This window comes from Nuphar pumila, chromosome 13 (assembly GCF_984573655.1).
Source record: "Nuphar pumila chromosome 13, dmNupPumi1.hap1.1, whole genome shotgun sequence".
Taxonomy (NCBI): domain Eukaryota; kingdom Viridiplantae; phylum Streptophyta; class Magnoliopsida; order Nymphaeales; family Nymphaeaceae; genus Nuphar; species Nuphar pumila.
This window is the reverse complement of record NC_143261.1, coordinates 92,308,211-92,326,121: the sequence shown is the minus strand read 5'-3', so window position 1 is coordinate 92,326,121 and position 17,911 is coordinate 92,308,211. Positions and strand designations below refer to the sequence as shown.

At 36.0% G+C, this 17,911-nt stretch overlaps 1 protein-coding gene across 1 annotated transcript; it reads left to right on the top strand.

The window, feature by feature from the left end:
* Positions 1-1,772: 1,772 nt before the first annotated feature.
* On the top strand, positions 1,773-17,688 carry LOC149819185 (uncharacterized). Its single transcript, XM_089986354.1, has 10 exons — positions 1,773-2,159; positions 3,942-3,980; positions 4,859-4,977; positions 5,740-6,041; positions 6,173-6,210; positions 6,331-6,720; positions 7,577-7,645; positions 16,796-16,878; positions 16,991-17,335; positions 17,412-17,688. The coding sequence occupies exons 1-10, from the start codon at positions 1,806-1,808 to the stop codon at positions 17,542-17,544; spliced, it is 1,872 nt and encodes a 623-aa protein (XP_089842480.1). The 5' UTR covers positions 1,773-1,805; the 3' UTR covers positions 17,545-17,688.
* The last annotated feature ends 223 nt before the right edge of the window (positions 17,689-17,911 follow it).

Here is a 17,911-nt window from a genome sequence, read left to right as displayed (position 1 = left end):
TTAACCTTTATCCAGGCTTCTCCTTTCCTGTACCTCTAGCCTTTTTAAGATTTTCACTGCCACTTAGCTAATAAGCATCACCAACTGAACAAGACACTCAATACAAGGTTGAACACGAGAGTCAATGTCACCCCACAATGGGAGACTTATTAAATGCAGCAAAGCCAGACCAGTTGCCATTTGCCAATATATATATATATATATATATATATATATATATATATAGAGAGAGAGAGAGAGAGAGAGAGAGAAACCATTTGCCAAATTCTAAATATCATAAATAATTCAAACATGAAGGAGAATGAACACACGTACTTTACAAAAGAAAATTAGGGGAAAGAAAACATAACTAATTTGGCAGGCGATTTGAGAAAAATAAACTGAGAGAGAGAGAGAGACCTAGCAATGCCAAACCAAACCCGACCCAGATGAGGCTTTTGCAAATTTTGGCTGTCCCGAATCCGATCCGACTCTCCAATGTATTTTCTGATCCGAAATCCAAACCCTTTGCATTCCTAGGCATAACTGCATCTATTACTTTGATGCAAAATATGAATAAGAACTGGATCCCTAACTAGAACCCATCCTTAAAGTTAGATATAGCATGAGGTGACTCATTCTCATGCCTAACTATAAGTAAGGGTGTAAACTACTGAGCTGATAGAAATCATAGCTTGGAATGCATTTTTTTGCATAAAAATAGGACTTTTTTTCCACAGATAAAAAATAAGACTTTTAGTATAATGAATTTTTAGTACATTGTGGACTCTTGATTTCTTAAACTCATAAAAAACCTATATGCACACCACGCTCACATAATATAAAAACTTGTTTTCTATTAAACAATGCATGTGGATCATATCTGTAGGGTTTGATCAATTAAAAATACTTAAAGACTGAAAATTTATGGTTCCAACTAAGTGGGTGCATTGCATGTGGACCGTACCATTATTTTTTTAAATATACTCCTATGATTAAGAGGATACTGGAAACATGGCTAAACTTTGTTATGGTTAATAAAAAAAAAAACAAGGACAGTTTAACATCAATTGTATAAGCAAATATATTTGAACTAGAACTTTATTTTAACTTTCTTGGAATTGAATGGATAAAAGTTTGGTGTTGCCTGAGCTTGCCTTGATTTTTCATTTTTATAATTTGAAATTAACATGCAAGATTGCATTACCTTAACAAACCAGGCATCATTGAGCATCTAGTGGGACAAATTCAAGTCAACGTCATGTAGCTTGATTTTATTATCACCCCTAATTATCAGTTGTTATGGAATTGCATGCTACATAACAAATAATATTTATAAAATTATCGCAATTTTATCAGTGACATCCTAAAAATCTAATATAATGCTCGAAAAGCATAATCCTTCGATTTTATTGGTCAAAAATTCTAAACATTACAAAACACATTTAATTCAGGGCCCCTAGAGCAAAAGATGCCGAGTCGTATGTCAAGCTGATGGCCCAGGATCAAATCCCGCTGGAAACGCAAGCATAGAAACTAAATCCAATTTCAACATCACTAAACAAATCCAAAGAAAGCAACTGGAGTTAGTGGAGAATTGAATTCCCGAATCCAAACGTACCCTCAGTTACGTATGCCGATATTTTACAGATAAAAACGAGTTATTTTAAAATGTCGCACTATTTCCCCGCCGAAACTTTCACGAGAACCGAGAACCCACCAACGATTTCACCTCAGAATCAGGCCAAACCAATTCAAAACCGTCTCAAGACTCACGGTTTCCAGGCGAGGGCCGCCCCTCTCTCCGGCCACCACCGGCGGTGCTCATGGCGGAGGAAGGAGGAGAGGGAGAGGGAGAGGCAATGGCGGGCGGGTTCGGCCTGGAATGGGACGTGGATTTCGAGGCGGCGGTCTGCCAAGACCTGGAACGCATAGAGGAGGCCATGAACACCAAAAGGGAGGCCACCCAACCGCAGCCGCCGTCACCGGAGGCCCGGATGGAGGACTACATGTTCGGTTTCTCCCCTCCGAGGGTGCTCTCTCAGCGCTTTCCCGCCGACCGGCGAGGTGGGTCGTCCCCGGGGAGGAAGCCGAGACGTGGGTCCGATCGGGGGAGGAGGAGTTCGCATGTGGGTGGTGGGGTTTATGGAGGAAAAGACGAGGACATCCAGAATCTGAAGGTGGGTATCGCGTTTAATGTGGAAATATTTTGTTTCAATAGCGAAAATGACAATACCAATAATTTCTTTTTTCAGTGAAAAGAGAAGAGAAAATGTTGGTTTTGAACGAGGGCGTGATTTGCTAATGGCGGGTATCATTTGTTTTAATATGATGATCGTATTTATGTATATTTTAGACTTACATTGATGGTCATCCGGTCTTCCAAGAAAAGAAAAACGATGGGCATCTGTTTTTCGGATGGAGCTGTTGATGGATTGTAAAATAATGCGCCATAACTCGTTTTAATTTGTTGGAGGGTTTTTTGTCGGAGTGTTTCAATTGATGGTTTTTATTAGTTAGGAAGATCTGGATTCAAGTTTTTATTCATTGATGTTTATGCACGGGTTATTATTGAACTAATATTCTCCTGTCGACGATTACGGAAATATCTTACGTGCTATGAAAGTAGATGTGTAGATATAGACACGGATTGATATATCTGCGTTAGTTTCCCTGGATGATTCTTGCATCCCTTGGTTGGTATTTTGATTTTGAACAGTTGGCGGCCTGTTCAACATGGACTCGTTTTTGAGCAAAGACATAATAGGTTGCAAATTTTAATATCTAAGAGCATGATCGGAAATGTTTTTAATATCTAAATGCATTATTGAAAATGATTTTTCCTGTTCAGCACCATCTCCTTTAGGTTTGATAGAGCTAAAGTTTGTCTCAAGATAATTGTAGTTTTCATAATGGTTTTGGGGTGCTTCTTTGCCGATGATAGTTTTGTCTAAGTAAAAATTCTGCTCAAACTTGTAGAACACATGTAATTGATGTTTCACCTGTGTGTTTCCGCCGCATTCACATAGGTGGTGGAGTTGATACTGTTTCAGCACTGTGACCACTGTCTATGCTTAGCCAATTATGGTGCCCCACAAATATTCTGGTTAACGCGCATGTACAATTATCGGTTGTCCATAGGATGATTCAACAGTCTCAGCATTAATACTTGCAATAGTATTAAGACTAGATGCAAGTTGGTGACTCTCCATCCAAGAGCGTTGGCATTAATTATTTCATTTTTATGCATAAAGTTAAATTATAGTTGTTAGTAGTGGTGTAATACGAAAAACTATCATGTATCAGTAATCTGTAGTATAAATAAGCTTTTATTTTTAGACTTTTGTTGCTTTTATTGTTTTTGAATTTAGGACCTGTTCAAAACTCTGGTCATTTGGTTTTTTAAACTAATCATAACATACGTTAAAATATACATTGCATGCCAAAGTTCGAGATTGAATTCAAAGTTCAGTTTTTTTCATGCCTAATCATGAATATGCTTGCTAACTAGCCTCAGCTTGTAACCATCGTGCATTTGGACTATGTGATAGCTACGTCTGATTCCTGATGGAACAGTCTTCACTCAGCATCTCCTGCCAGTTGATTAGATTATTACTGCACAATTATTTTCATCTCAATATACTAGGCAATGTGATTTCATTTCATTAGATTGTTAGGCTTGGTCGAATATTCAGGCATTTGCACATGTATGGTTTGGTTATATCTTGCTTGTATATCCTTCACATTGATCTGCTGATGGCTGGTTTACATGTTATGGTGGTGTACTCTACACTGTACTTGTATCTGTTTTGTGCACCTAATCCTTGTTGTAATTTTGATTCTTGTCTTTGAATATATCGAACCTCAATTAGTGAGATATCTCTATCGATTTGTCTTTGACTTGGTTTGTGTCTTTTAAAATTCTTCACTATATCTAATTTGTCTCTTGCTTTTTGTTTCAGAAAGGGTTGAAAAGCCTACATGAGAAACTTGTATATCAGGTATGCCAAACATGGTTGCATGTGATCATGATCGAATGTGATTGTTTGATAATTAATATGCCATATCACTGTTTTCCTTTTCTTTTTAACAATGTTGATATGTCACACTCTTAAATGCATTTCTTAAGTATTCATCTTATGCTTTGAAAATGTGCTATCATTTTCTTTACCATTGCCATCAAATCATTGTTACCATGTTTTATTGAAAAACAGTGTTATCACGTCCTGTTCCATTAGTTTACTTTATGCATCCTAAATGTTTGGTTGTTAGGGATACTTATTTCAAAAAACCTGGTCCTAATTGGCATTCTGATTTTTACTTTTTCCTTCAAGCTCATTTCATAATGTGAGAGTGGCTACGTGGTAATTGTAATTTGGTTATCCCTAGAGACAGACCTGTCCAAGAAGAGATTAACTATACAAGATGATTTTGCATCATAAGTTAGCTAATATGTAACTACCCTGAGAAAAAGGTCTAGACTCTAGAATCAACAACTTTCTAATTTCACTTGCATGACATAGGCATTAATTCAAACAAATTATTTAAGTTGCCTTTGATACTGAAATTGTTATCATTACTACTAAATCCACTTATAGGTGTAGGCATAATTCAAGTGGCCTTTGCTGCTGATTCGATGAAGTAAATATATTCCTCCTGTTCTTTTTACTCCAAAAATAGTTTGAATAGAGGTGGAGCTTTTTCCTTAAGTGAATATGTTCAGAATTGTAGATGATTTACGCTGATAATTGTATTGTATCAATTTCTCAGAGTGATTTTTACAACAAGTTTAATCACTATGGCTTTTTTGCAGTTATTACATCATCCTTTGTTTAAGTTGGTATTCTTAAATAAGTGCTATTTGCAAATGCACTTCCAGGAACACGAATGCTCAGAGTTATTAGAAGATAGGGACAGGAAAGACGAACAACTTAAGAATGCTCTTGCTCAAATTGCTGAAAAAGATGTTGAAATCCAACGCTTGAAGCAGTCATGCTTGTGAGTAAAATTACTTCTCCTCTTGGTGGTCATTATTTCCTTGGGCATTTTTACTAAATACTTAAAGGAGTTTTCTTATACAACATTTCTTTCAAGTGCCACCATGGGATGGCCAATATGTTTTTATGGTGTAGTTGGTCTAAAAAAATAAAGTTCATGTGGCTTCTGTGTTCTTATGTGGAGGTTATAATATCTTTTTGTTTTTTTATGTTTATCATGCCTTTTGTGATGGTAGCTTAGTGTTTATGTTAAGCTTTAAATAAGTGTTGAAGTTACTATGGCTTCTCAAGGCATCTGCAATTAGCAGCCACTAAATGAAATACCCATGAGCTACGCCTTAGTGCCGTAATTGATAGGTGGCAAGGTCAAAATATTTAGATGTATTCTGCTAAACATTGATCTATACAGGCACTTATATAGAATTTTCATTATCACAAATCCTCTTTCTTATGCTTATATTATCTTTAAGTTCATCAGATCATTTTCTTTGTGCCTCACATGTTTTTCGCTTTTTCTGAACACAATGGAAAAATGGCCAGTGATGAATCTTTCTTGGATGGACTGAGATAGGAACTTCTTGTAACTTCCGTGACTCTATTCTTTGACTCTTTTAGTATATGGGAACGTGGCACATCTCTTTTCCTCTTTCCTTTTTTCTATAAGAGTTTACTTTTCTAGGAGAAAAAATGAACCGTCATGATAGTCATAGACTATCTTTCATCAAACTATGCAACCAAATTGACATTGATTGGGCACTAACAGACGTCAAGAACCATTGGTTGAAGAACACCTTCATGTTTCTCTGCCACATGATCATACAGTTAACTCTTCCCAAGGGAATGGGCTTGGATATCCTAATTTTGATACTAGAAGCACATTGAGCTCCCAATGGACCAGAGGAAGGACATCTAAAAGATTACTCAGGGATACCAGCAACTTACCCATGCCATTGGAGAAACCTTCTTTGAGACACTTGGAGAATCATGATCCGAGCAAACAAAGTATTCCGCCTAATGGCTTATCTATGGTTTCAGATCTCAAGGCCCGCCTCTCAGTTGATAGTGGTGAGATATAATGCTTGATTGAAGGATATCTTGCTCCTTTCTTTTTTCGAAATATGTTCCACATGAATGAAATATTTATTTTGGAATTGGTTTAAATTTTGAACTGTCTGTTACCTTTTGTTTTTTTGTAGCTTCAACTTCTGGGAGCCATCACAAGTTTTCCATGCAGGTAAAACTGAAATCATATGCTCCAGTATTGTGTTCCAAATCCATATTAATCAATTAGGTGTGTTGGTTACTTGGAGTTGAATTAACAGACTGGGGACCTACTAAGGTTGTTCACTTACAGGTAGAGGAAATTGTCTGCCGGGAGACGACTGCAAAACCAAAATGTAACACAAGTGTAGGAATTCAAACAGATTCTTCCAATGGTTCTGATCATACTATCAAGAGGGAAGACCGAATTCAACAGCACACCCTTTCAGACAAGTTGATTGAAATCTGGAAGCCTGAAATTGGAAAAAGTTCAGGGCAGAAGCTGGTCAGGAAGTTGTTTGCAGCTTGTGCATCTGATCTCTTTTTATTATTCAGATTCATGGGTATGGCCTCCAAAACTGCTTCAGATTCTCTGTCAGAAGAAAATTGTTCTAGTATGATTCCTAATGACAATGATCATGTGCCATCCGTTCAAGATACTGCAGCTGCAAAAGTGGGCTGCCTTTATTTTATTCTGACAAAGGTATTCTTTCATTCCCTGCATTTGTTCATCTTTTCATTATCTATATTTTAACAGCATGTTCTGTGAATATTATTTTGCAATTGTAAAGTTACAGTACCTCTTAGGAGACTTGTTCCTTTTAGGGGACTACCAGTTCATAGGCCTTGGTTTCCTGGACCCCAGATGGTAAAGATTTGCTGAAATGTGATTGAAGGGGAACAAATGCCTGTCTTCTGTTCTAGCATTGAAGAGTTAATGGGACAATAGGTCTTCTTCTCAAAGTCTTGTCTGTATGCTCCATTCAATGTATGTGAACATTGTGTGAGTATATTTTGGACAAGACGTAATCTTTGATGATGGTGGTTGTCTAGGTCATTTATTGTCTGAAGTATTTCAATGTCCATATATTGAAAGTACTTGTTGATGAAGTCTCTGCTTCTTTTGCCAAAGACAATTTCTTAATGATAAAATTGCCATCGAATATGTTACCCTGGAACTACAAATGGTCAATTTTGTAAATGCACCAGTCTTAGGCTTGCTAATCATGCTAGCAATCAAAATTTTGGGATCGTGTCCTATGCACCAGGAGGTTGCTAAGCTTGTTATCTAACCTCAGATATCAGGGTTGAGTTGGTTGTTACCCATTTACCCTATATTTTAGATGAAACCAACTAAAAATAACTCATCTATAGAAAACTCTTATCAGAATCTAGATCTGGATTTGGTAACTTGCATCCGGGGATTAAAAGCTGGTATCAAATGCATACAATTCCTTGGGCATTTAATAAACATTGCCATTAATGTGTTCTAGATGGTTTAGTGACCAACTGGATTTATTCTTTGTTCAGACCGTGTAACTATCCTTTCTGGTTGGCAGGTGATGAATGACATGGCCCAGCTAGATCCCCTGCTAGAAGCACTACTTGATCTCTGTTCTCTTCAAAATGTGAGTTGCAAGAAAATATTGTTCTGCAGTAGGTTTAACTGTCTTGTTGTCAATTGGTGATATCTAATTTATATTTCTCTGTCAATTAACAACCAATTAGTCTTCATTATTATATTCTTTATAAGGGTATTATTGTGATTTGTATTAGTTGTATGCTAGGCTTTTAATCTTTATTTCCCTTTCTTAGAAAAAGGTATTCTCTACTGTTTAAGATTCTGTAATTCTAACGTGTACAATGATCCTGGCCATCTTTCTCTTTTGGATGGTGAAGTTATTTCTTTCCTGTGAATCGCTTGCAGCATCTAGCTTCTGCTGTTCGTAAACACCTTTTATATGATAATCACAAACTAATTTGTTTTGTGTTATTCCAGAGAGACTTTTTTCTTTGTTATTTTGAGTATGAAGATCTTATATTACAGTAGCCGATGTTAGATGTTTGGATTAGACTGATTATAGCATTAATTGTTTCAATCAAACAAAAAATCCCGATGCTCTATCCTTTTAATGTCTTTTTGGCTGATTTTTTTTCTCTATTGGCGAATTTACTTATAGGCGCCTAAATTATGGCAAAATTATGTTTAACTGCCTACTTTATCAAACTTTTCATAAAGGAGCCTGTCTTTTCAAGAAATTGCTCATATAACCGCCTTAAGTTACTTTTTATCACTTCACTCTATTAAATGGTTGAATGCAGTGTTGTGAAAAGCCTCAAAAAAAATTTTGAAAACTTTAAAAAAGTTATAAAAAAATATCTAAAAATACAAATAAATAGAGAAATGCTTTATTGATGAAATAACAACCAATAAGAAATAGAAAATCTCAAATAAGCACTAAAAAATATGAGATTAACATATAAAAGTAACTAAAAACTGATTATATAATTGGAAAATATATGAGATTAACCAAAAAAAGTTAAAATATACTAAGAAACTTATTACATAACTGAAATAACTGGAAAATATATGAGATTAACCTACAAAAGTTAAAATATATGAGATTATTCTAAAAAATATGAGATTAACATATAAAAGTAACTAAAAAAATGATTACATAACTGGAAAATATATGAGATTAACCAATAAAAGAAAAAACATACTAAGAAACCATTTACATAACTGGAAAATATGTGAGATTAACCAACAAAAGTTAAAATATATGAGATTATTCTAAAAAATATGAGATTAACATATAAAAGTAACTAAAAAACTGATTACATAACTGAAATAACTGAAAAATAGATGAGATTAACCTACAAAAGTTAAAATATATGAGACTATTCTAAAAAATATGAGATTAACATATAAAAGTAACTAAAAACTGATTACATAACTGGAAAATATATGAGACTAACCAACAAAAGTTAAAATATACTAAGAAACTGATTACATAACTGAAATAACTGAAAAATATATGTGATTAACCTACAAAAGTTAAAATATATAAGATTATTCTAAAAAATATGAGATTAACATATAAAGGTAACTAAAAACTGATTACATAACTGAAAAATATATGAGATTAACCAACAAAAGTTGAAATATATTAAGAAACTAATTACATGACTGAAATAACTGAAAAATATACGAGATTAACCAACAAAAGTTAAAATATAGTAATATACTAAGAAACTTATTACATAACTGAAATAACTGGAAAATATATAAGATTAACCTACAAAAATCTCTTTGATTATGTCTCAGAAGTCTTGTTGTAAAAAAAAAAAGGTGTGCCTTGAGGCACAAAGGGCCGCGCCTCAAGGCGAGGCACGCCTTTTGTGCCTCAAGGCGCGTTTTTGATAACACTGGTTGAATGTTACATTTTGCAGTTGTCTTTTAGTGAGAATTTGATTCTTTAAAATGATGACTGAGTGTCACTTTGTGTAGTTGTCACACAGTTAAGGCCAAATAAGTAATTTTAACAAGAAAAGTGACGTAGGTGGTCATATGAGTAATTTGTTGAAAACACAGGGACCTATGTCAAAAGTTTTAATAAATAGGCAGTTAAATGTAACTTTTTCATCACTTAGGTGCCTATATGTAAAATTCTCTTCTTAATTTAATATTACTATTAAAAAGACTAGATATTATTGCATATAATGTGTGCAATCATCATTGTGCACCACAGACCATCATTGAGACTGCCATCATCATCTTCATGTGTCTCATGATCATCATCATTGACAATGATGTAATATCAATGCTTAATGTCACGTGAACTACCACTGTTATCATGTCCCACTACCATGACCTTTATCTGGAAAGGCATAATGACATCATTCATCACAACTAGGGCTGAGAAACAAGACAAGCAGCTCACCATTTTCTATGGTCAGCTCAGAAAATGAGCTCGGCGAGCTGAGCTGTGAGACAGCTCATTTCGGTAAATGAGCCTAGCATGAACATGATGTAATGAAAAGAGGCGGAAGCACCAATAGAGCAAATGTCACTCTTAAAGAGTGACCACTAAAGCCAAGAACACAAACACCAAATGTGCACACACAAAACTCTCAAATATGGAAATGACTTAAAGTCATAAGTTGGATTTTATTGAAGAAGAGAAGAGAGAGGGGTATAAAACCCATACATGAGAAGGAGAACACCTCCTCTATTTATAGAGGAGGGAGGCTCTAAAGAAGAGACTACAAGGGGGCTCCCTTGTAGTCGTTGGGAGCTCCAACGGTCAGTATGACCGTTGGGGCCCCAACGACTACAAGAGTGGGGCCCCTTGTGGTCATCCTAAAGTGAAAAAATAAAAAGACAAAAAAGTAAAAAGCAAAAAGGAAAAAGGAAAAAGATAAAAAAAGAAAAAGAAAGGTACAATGACAGAATTACAATAATACCCCTATCAGGTATTTCAATAAATTAGAATATGTATATATACATATATGTATACATATACTTGTATATATACATTCGGGGAGAATGTATATATACAAGTATATGTATATATATATATATATATATATATTTTTTAACACGCCCCCTCAAACTTTACGGGGAGAAGACCGAAAGTTTGCTAAGGAGAAACATGAATCGTGGAGTTGGGAGCGCCTTGGTGAAGAAGTCAGCTAGTTGATGCTCTGAAGTAACAAATGGTAATGAGATAGTCCCTCTGAGGTATTCGTCTCGAACATAATGGCAGTCCATTTCAATATGCTTGGTCCGCTCATGAAAGGTGTGATTACTAGCAATGTAAATCGCACTTTTGTTGTCACAGCAGAGCTTGGTGGGAGTAGAAATGGGGACGCCCATGTCAGCAAGGAGACTTCTGAGCCATACGATTTCCATAGTTGTCATTGCCATGGCCCGATATTCAGCTTCAGTGGATGACAGTGAGACCTTCTGTTGTTTCTTGCATCTCCACGAAATGAGGGATTCACCTAAAAAAATACAAAGACCGGTTATTGAGATACGATCATTGGGATTTCCTCCCCAGTCAACATCAGTAAAAGCAGTTAAGTCAAGAGAGGAGGAAGAGGATAAGAAGAGTCCTTTGGATATAGTATTTTTGATATATCTGACAATTCTCAATACGGCTGCCATATGAACTGAAGTAGGTGCATGTTGAAACTGACTTACTGCATGAACCGCATGAGCAATGTCAGGACGTGTGATGGATAGATAGGTGAGAGATCCGATTAATTGACGGTAGGGGGTTGGATCCTCGAGAAGAACACCATCTTCAAGTCTCAGTTTTGCATTAATGACTTCAGGAGTCTCAACTTTCTTTTCATCAGATATTCCTGATTTGGCACAAATTTCAGCAGCTAATTTCATCTGAGATAAGATATATCCTCGCGGGGAATAAGCCACTTCAATCCCTAAAAAATATCTCAAATAACCAAGGTCAGACATATCAAAAGTTTCTTTTAACATGGTCTTTACATTATCTACTCCCTTTTTGTCATTCCCAGTGATGATCATATCATCAACATACAGCAGAAGCATAATAATGGAGTCACCTGTCCTTTTAACAAAAAGAGCAGTGTCAGTATAACAAGAAGAAAAACCTAAATTTATTAATACATTACTAAACCTATCATACCAAGCTTTGGGAGCTTGCTTAAGACCATATAAGACCTTTTTTAATTTCAAATTTTTTCCATTTAAATCCATACCCGGAGGCGGTTCCATATACACTTCTTCATTTAAATTACCATTCAAAAAGGCATTTTTGACATCTAGTTGAAAGATTGGCCATTTTTTAATTGCGGCTATAGCAATAAGAGCTCGAACACTAGTCATTCGAGCAACGGGGGCAAAAGTTTCATCATAATCTACCCCATACTCTTGGGCATATCCCTTGGCTACCAACCTAGCCTTATATCTTTCCAATGAACCATCACTCTTAGTTTTCACTTTAAAAACCCATCTACATCCAATGGGTTTCTTGTCATTGGGAGGATCAATGATTTCCCAAGTTTGTGCCTTTTTAAGGGCATTAAGTTCAAGTTGCATAGCATCATTCCAATGAGCATATTGCTTAGCATCATTGTAATGAGATGGTTCATGAAAGGAGTGAAGAGCAAGTAGACATGCTCGAAAATTAGGCGAAAAAGAGTCATAAGAAACAAATCTATTTGGTATTTTAGAAATCCGATTTGACCTTCTTTGAGAAATCTCTTCGATGGAGTCATTTTGGGAAAATCTTTCAAGGGCACAAGGAGGATTCCTTTCATTCCTTCTAGAGTAGACTTGTATTTGTCTTGAAACATTTTGTTCTAAGTTTTGATCATCGCTTGGATGTTCAACAAGATCTTCACTAAGGGATTCATTAGGATCAATATGATCATCTTTAGGCAATAAGTCAAATAAGAATGAATAATCAATATTTTCATTTGGTTGGTGCGAAAAACCACTTTCCTCTTCAAGGAATGTGACATCTTTAGAGATATAAAGCTTGTTTTTAAGTATGTCAAAACATCGATATCCTTTTTGTTTTTCGCCATATCCCAAAAAAATGCATTCAATAGCCCTAGGGGAAAGTTTATCATTCTTGTGGGTTAAAACAAAACATTTACATCCAAAAATTCTTAGTCTTTTATAATCAGGAGACATATTGTAAAGTTTTTCAAATGGAGAAAGATTTTTCAAGGAGGACGAAGGAGTTTTATTGATAAGATATGAAGAGGATAAAACCGCTTCGGCCCAAAAAGATTTTGGAATGTTTCTTGAGATTAATAACGTTCTTGTAGTCTCTATTATGTGCCTATGCTTTCTTTCCGCAAGGCCATTTTGTTGCGGAGTGTTGGGGCAAGAACGTTGGTGAAAAATTCAATTTTCTTTCAAATAGGTTTGAAAATCATTGGACATATATTCGCCTCCCGAATCGGATCTAAGAATAGATAGATTTCCAAAAAATTGGTTTTTGACCATTGCATGAAATTCTTTAAAGAAGGAAAAAACTTTGGATTTACGACTTAGGAAGTAAATCCATGTGAATCGAGTAAAATCATCAATAAATACCACGTAATACGAAAAACCACCTTTAGACAAAATAGGGGAAGGTCCCCACACATCGGAATGAATAAGTTCAAATGGCCGAGTGGTAAAGTAACTTCTTTGTGGAAATGGAATAGCTTTAGATTTCCCAAAAATGCAATCTTTACAAGTCATGTGATTGTCTTTACAAGTATTGTTCAAAAACGGAAAAAGAGACATTTTTACAAAATTTGGATGGTCAAGTCTCTCATGCTATATTCCAATACTTTTGTCCTTTACAAGATTGCACGATGGCTTAGATGGAAGAGTCAAAAAATCCATAAAATAGAGGTCACCCCTTCTATGGCCTTGCCCAATCAGCTTCCCTGACTCGAGATCCTGCACGGTGCAATCCTTGGGTGAGAAAGAGACTTGGCATCCATGATCGGTAATTTGAGATACAGAAAAAAGGTTTAAATTTATTTTAGGAACGATTCTTACTTTAGGAACAAAAAAGTTTTTAAAATTAAGAGATCCAATACTTTCAATTTTTAATGATGTACCATCGGCCGTTGAAACACAAGAAGATATAGGTTCGGAAAAAATATTTGAAAGAGAATTTTTATGAGATGTCATATGAAAAGAAGCACCGGAGTCTAGTATCCACATACCTGGAGGAGAAGAAGAGTAGGCAATGGCGGCCCCGGATGTTGATGGAGAAGCCTTGAGTAGATGTTGGAGAACTTCGGAGATGTGATTTAGAGTTTCTTTGATATCTCCTTCTTTGGTGCTTTCTTCCTTCTTTGGAGAATCTTCTCCAACCGCGGCAACTTTTCCTTTAAGCTTTGGGCAAACCGGTCTTATGTGCCCCGGTTCATTACAATAATGGCATATAATCCCCTTTCTAGGTCCATAGTTATTTTTGTTAAAGTGGGTTGGTCTATATGCTTTAACATTAGATCCGGGCCTAGTAACGGCCAAAACATCATCACTCTTAATGCTCAAACCAAGTCGAGTCTCTTCTTGACATATCTCGGCAAGGGCATCTTCAATAGGTAGGGCTTTGCTTCTATGGAGAAGAGATGCCCTTGTTCAAATTTCGGGCGAAGTCCATGAAGGAATTGAAAAAAGTGCTCATTTTCAATTTGTTCCCTTCTTAGCTCAATATCTTGTGGAGCAACCCACTTAGGCTCAAGAAGAGCAAGCTCATCCCAAAGGGGGGTTAGAGAGCTAAAGTAGTCCCGGACACTCATGTCCATTTGTTTGGTAGAACGGATTTTCTCTTGACAAAAAAATTGTCGAGCAAGATCCTTTTGGGTATACATATCCTTAAGGAAAAACCAAGCCTCATTGGCCCTTCTAAATTTGGCAATATTAGCACAATTTTTAAGATCTACATTGTTCATAAACCATGCCAAAATTTTGGCGTGGTTACTTTCTCAATCCTCGATTTTGGATTGATGTTCATTAATGGCTTTGATGCGCTCATCGCCATCTAAAGCCTTCTCAATCTCATTTTCAATTTTGGTGAGAACAAGAGAGGGTTCGGGAGTAGTTCCCATAACAAAACCCCAAAGTTTCTTACCTCTTAGGTGATTTTCCATAGCGGAGGCCCACATGAGGTAGTTGGACCCATTTAGCTTAAAAGAGAGCTCCACTTTAGAGTCACGTTCCATCGGCACCGAATATTCTTCTCTTCTTCAAAAACTTTGAGAGGCACGCGTTCCAAGATGATAAAAGAGAAGCCCAATCACCAACCGAGCTCTGATACCATGTAATGAAAAGAGGCGGAAGCACCAATAGAGCAAATGTCACTCTTAAAGAGTGACCACTAAAGCCAAGAACACAAACACCAAATGTGCACACACAAAACTCTCAAATATGGAAATGACTTAAAGTCATAAGTTGGATTTTATTGAAGAAGAGAAGAGAGAGGGGTATAAAACCCATACATGAGAAGGAGAACACCTCCTCTATTTATAGAGGAGGGAGGCTCTAAAGAAGAGACTACAAGGGGGCTCCCTTGTAGTCGTTGGGAGCTCCAACGGTCAGTATGACCGTTGGGCCCCCAACGACTACAAGAGTGGGGCCCCTTGTGGCCATCCTAAAGTGAAAAAATAAAAAGACAAAAAAGTAAAAAGCAAAAAGGAAAAAGGAAAAAGATAAAAAAGAAAAAGAAAGGTACAATGACAGAATTACAATAATACCCCTATCGGGTATTTCAATAAATTAGAATATGTATATATATACATATATGTATACATATACTTGTATATATACGAATGTATATATATATATATATATATATATATATATATATTTTTTTTAACACATGACAAGCTCGACTCAGCTTGGCTCATATAGGCTCATTTTACGTATTATATATTTATATAATATGTGTATATTTATATAATATATGTTGTATACATATATTATATTATATGCATAAAATGCTTATTATATATGTTTTATACATGTATTATATATATTATATTTAAATTATACATGTATCATATATATTGTATATATGATAAAGTTTTAAAAAATACTTAAAAACATTTTTTTAGAAAACAAGCCAACTTGTGATTGGCTCGTAAAGCTCGGGTTGTAATGAGCTTGGGTTCAGCTTGGCTTATGACGAGCTCACAGGCGAGCACGAGCAGGGGTGTGCCCTTAATGAGCACAAGCAGCCCAAGCTCGGCTAATTTACCAGCCCTAATCACGACCATGAGTCCATGACGATCGTCATTTTCATTACCACCAAAATCTCTACAAATCATCCTTGTCATTTCATGTAAATAATCAGCAATAAATCATGTCGTGATCATTTATAGCTAGAAACCATTAGGTCTGGAGGGTTCGTTTGGATTGTTTCCAAGAGTGCCCAGTGGTCCATGTCCAGTAATGTAAGGGTACACCCTATGTCTTTCATGCCAAAACAACAAAATCAGCTACTACATTTTCGTGATATTTTGCAATATTGAATTCACACTGAATGCGATAAATGAACTTAAGGAGAGTTCGCTTATAGAATCAGCAGATGCTTGAAAGCTGTTCACCAGTCAACACCATAGACAGCTTCACCTTCCCAGTGCTTGTGATTTGATAACAGTTTAGGGAAAAGATTTCAATCTTGTTCTCTTGGATTTCTGGAGTTTCAAATACTGAATCTTGAATCTTGAATCTTTTCCTGAACAAAGTTTTGATCTAACTCTTGCTTTTACCATGCAAACTGGTTGAACAGAAAATGCAAGCTACCTTTTGTAGTCAAAATAGATAACAGAGTGCTATAGGCTGGGCAAGAGTAATGATGTTGTCCTGTTTTCATAGAATTGGAACCTGAATAATCCCAGTAATCAGAAATCAATCTTTTTTTTCATTCTAATGATGAGGAACCCTTGCCAACAACCAAGTCACTTAATGGGCCTGCGTCTAGTGGGGCAATCAGAAATCAATCTTGTTCCATGGCATTTGGATCCTAGTACTGGTGCAACACGTAAATGCAATTCTTGCTTTCTTTTTTGTTTGATCTATATTTTTGGAGATAATAGGAAATTGAAGATCAGATGGCATGTGCCTGACCTGTTTTTAACAATTTGATGGAATACTTTAAAAGATTATAGCCGTGTTGTAGTTACTTTCTCTCTCTATTATGTATCTGTCAAGTTCTATCTATACTCTGTTCTTTCTTATTTCATATTCTTGATTTATCTTTCTGCTTTTATTGCAGGTTGACATTGTCCACAGATCACTGCGTGTGATCCATGTGATCTTGCGTCATACCCTTATTTTTTACTCTGAATGCAGTCAAAGGTAGCTGATATATATTCTTTTCTTCTCTAAGCTGAATATTTGAACATCAATGATTGAGTGCTGCATTGTTTTACTGTTTTTAACCCATGCATCTTTTTCTATCCCTTGATAGGAGCAACATTGTGGTGAACTATACTGGAGATTTAAAAATTGGCTTGGATGAAAGGATACCTATGTTACTAGATTCCAGAAAATGGCAAAAAGGTTCCACAGATTTTGTTAGCCGAGAAGCTGCATCCTCATCACTCTTGCCAACAGTGGAATTCCTCAACATTGAGAAGTTTTGTAAGACGGAAAAGAGGTTGCCAAGCCATAATTTTAATGCCAATTGGATGGCTCTTTTTGAGAAGATGCACCAGATTGCTGTGAAGAACACAAACCATCAAATACAGGTGGAGGCAATATCTATAATGAATCTGATCATGATGAGAAGCAATCCTATGTCTGAAAGAGATAAGTAAGATAGTTTCCAGTGTTTTTAGGTGTCTAAAATTTGTGCCTTTTAAGTGCTCTCTGACATTATTCTGTGCAAGGCAGGTTTGGGACTGTTGCACTTTTTGGAAGCATATCATTGCTTCTGCAGCAAAGAGTTACTTTGGTGGTGCAGTTGCAAGCAGTGCGTCTTCTTTTCCTACTCCTCAACTGTATGTTCACATTTATCATTGAGAATCCATCTAACAGATTCAATCGTTTAAAGTTAGAATGGACACCAGGCACACACGCATAGGCATAGTTGTGGCAGAGGAACTCATCATCCATTACCTCTGGTGTCTGGCTAAAGTTTATTCAGGAGTGCTCACTTTTCTTAGAAAACTGACCAACTTGTTATGCTATATTTGAAATAACCTCTTGACCTTGCTATTTTGCAACTGCAAAATAAAAAAGCTGCAGTTCAGTTCTTCAGATAAATAACCAGAGATTGAAAGAGGAATTGTTAGTCAACTAATTAATTAGTGAAAAAAAATTCATAATGAGCAATAGTGGACAAATTTCTTGGCTGAGTCATGAAGAAGGTGACATCGGGACATGGTAG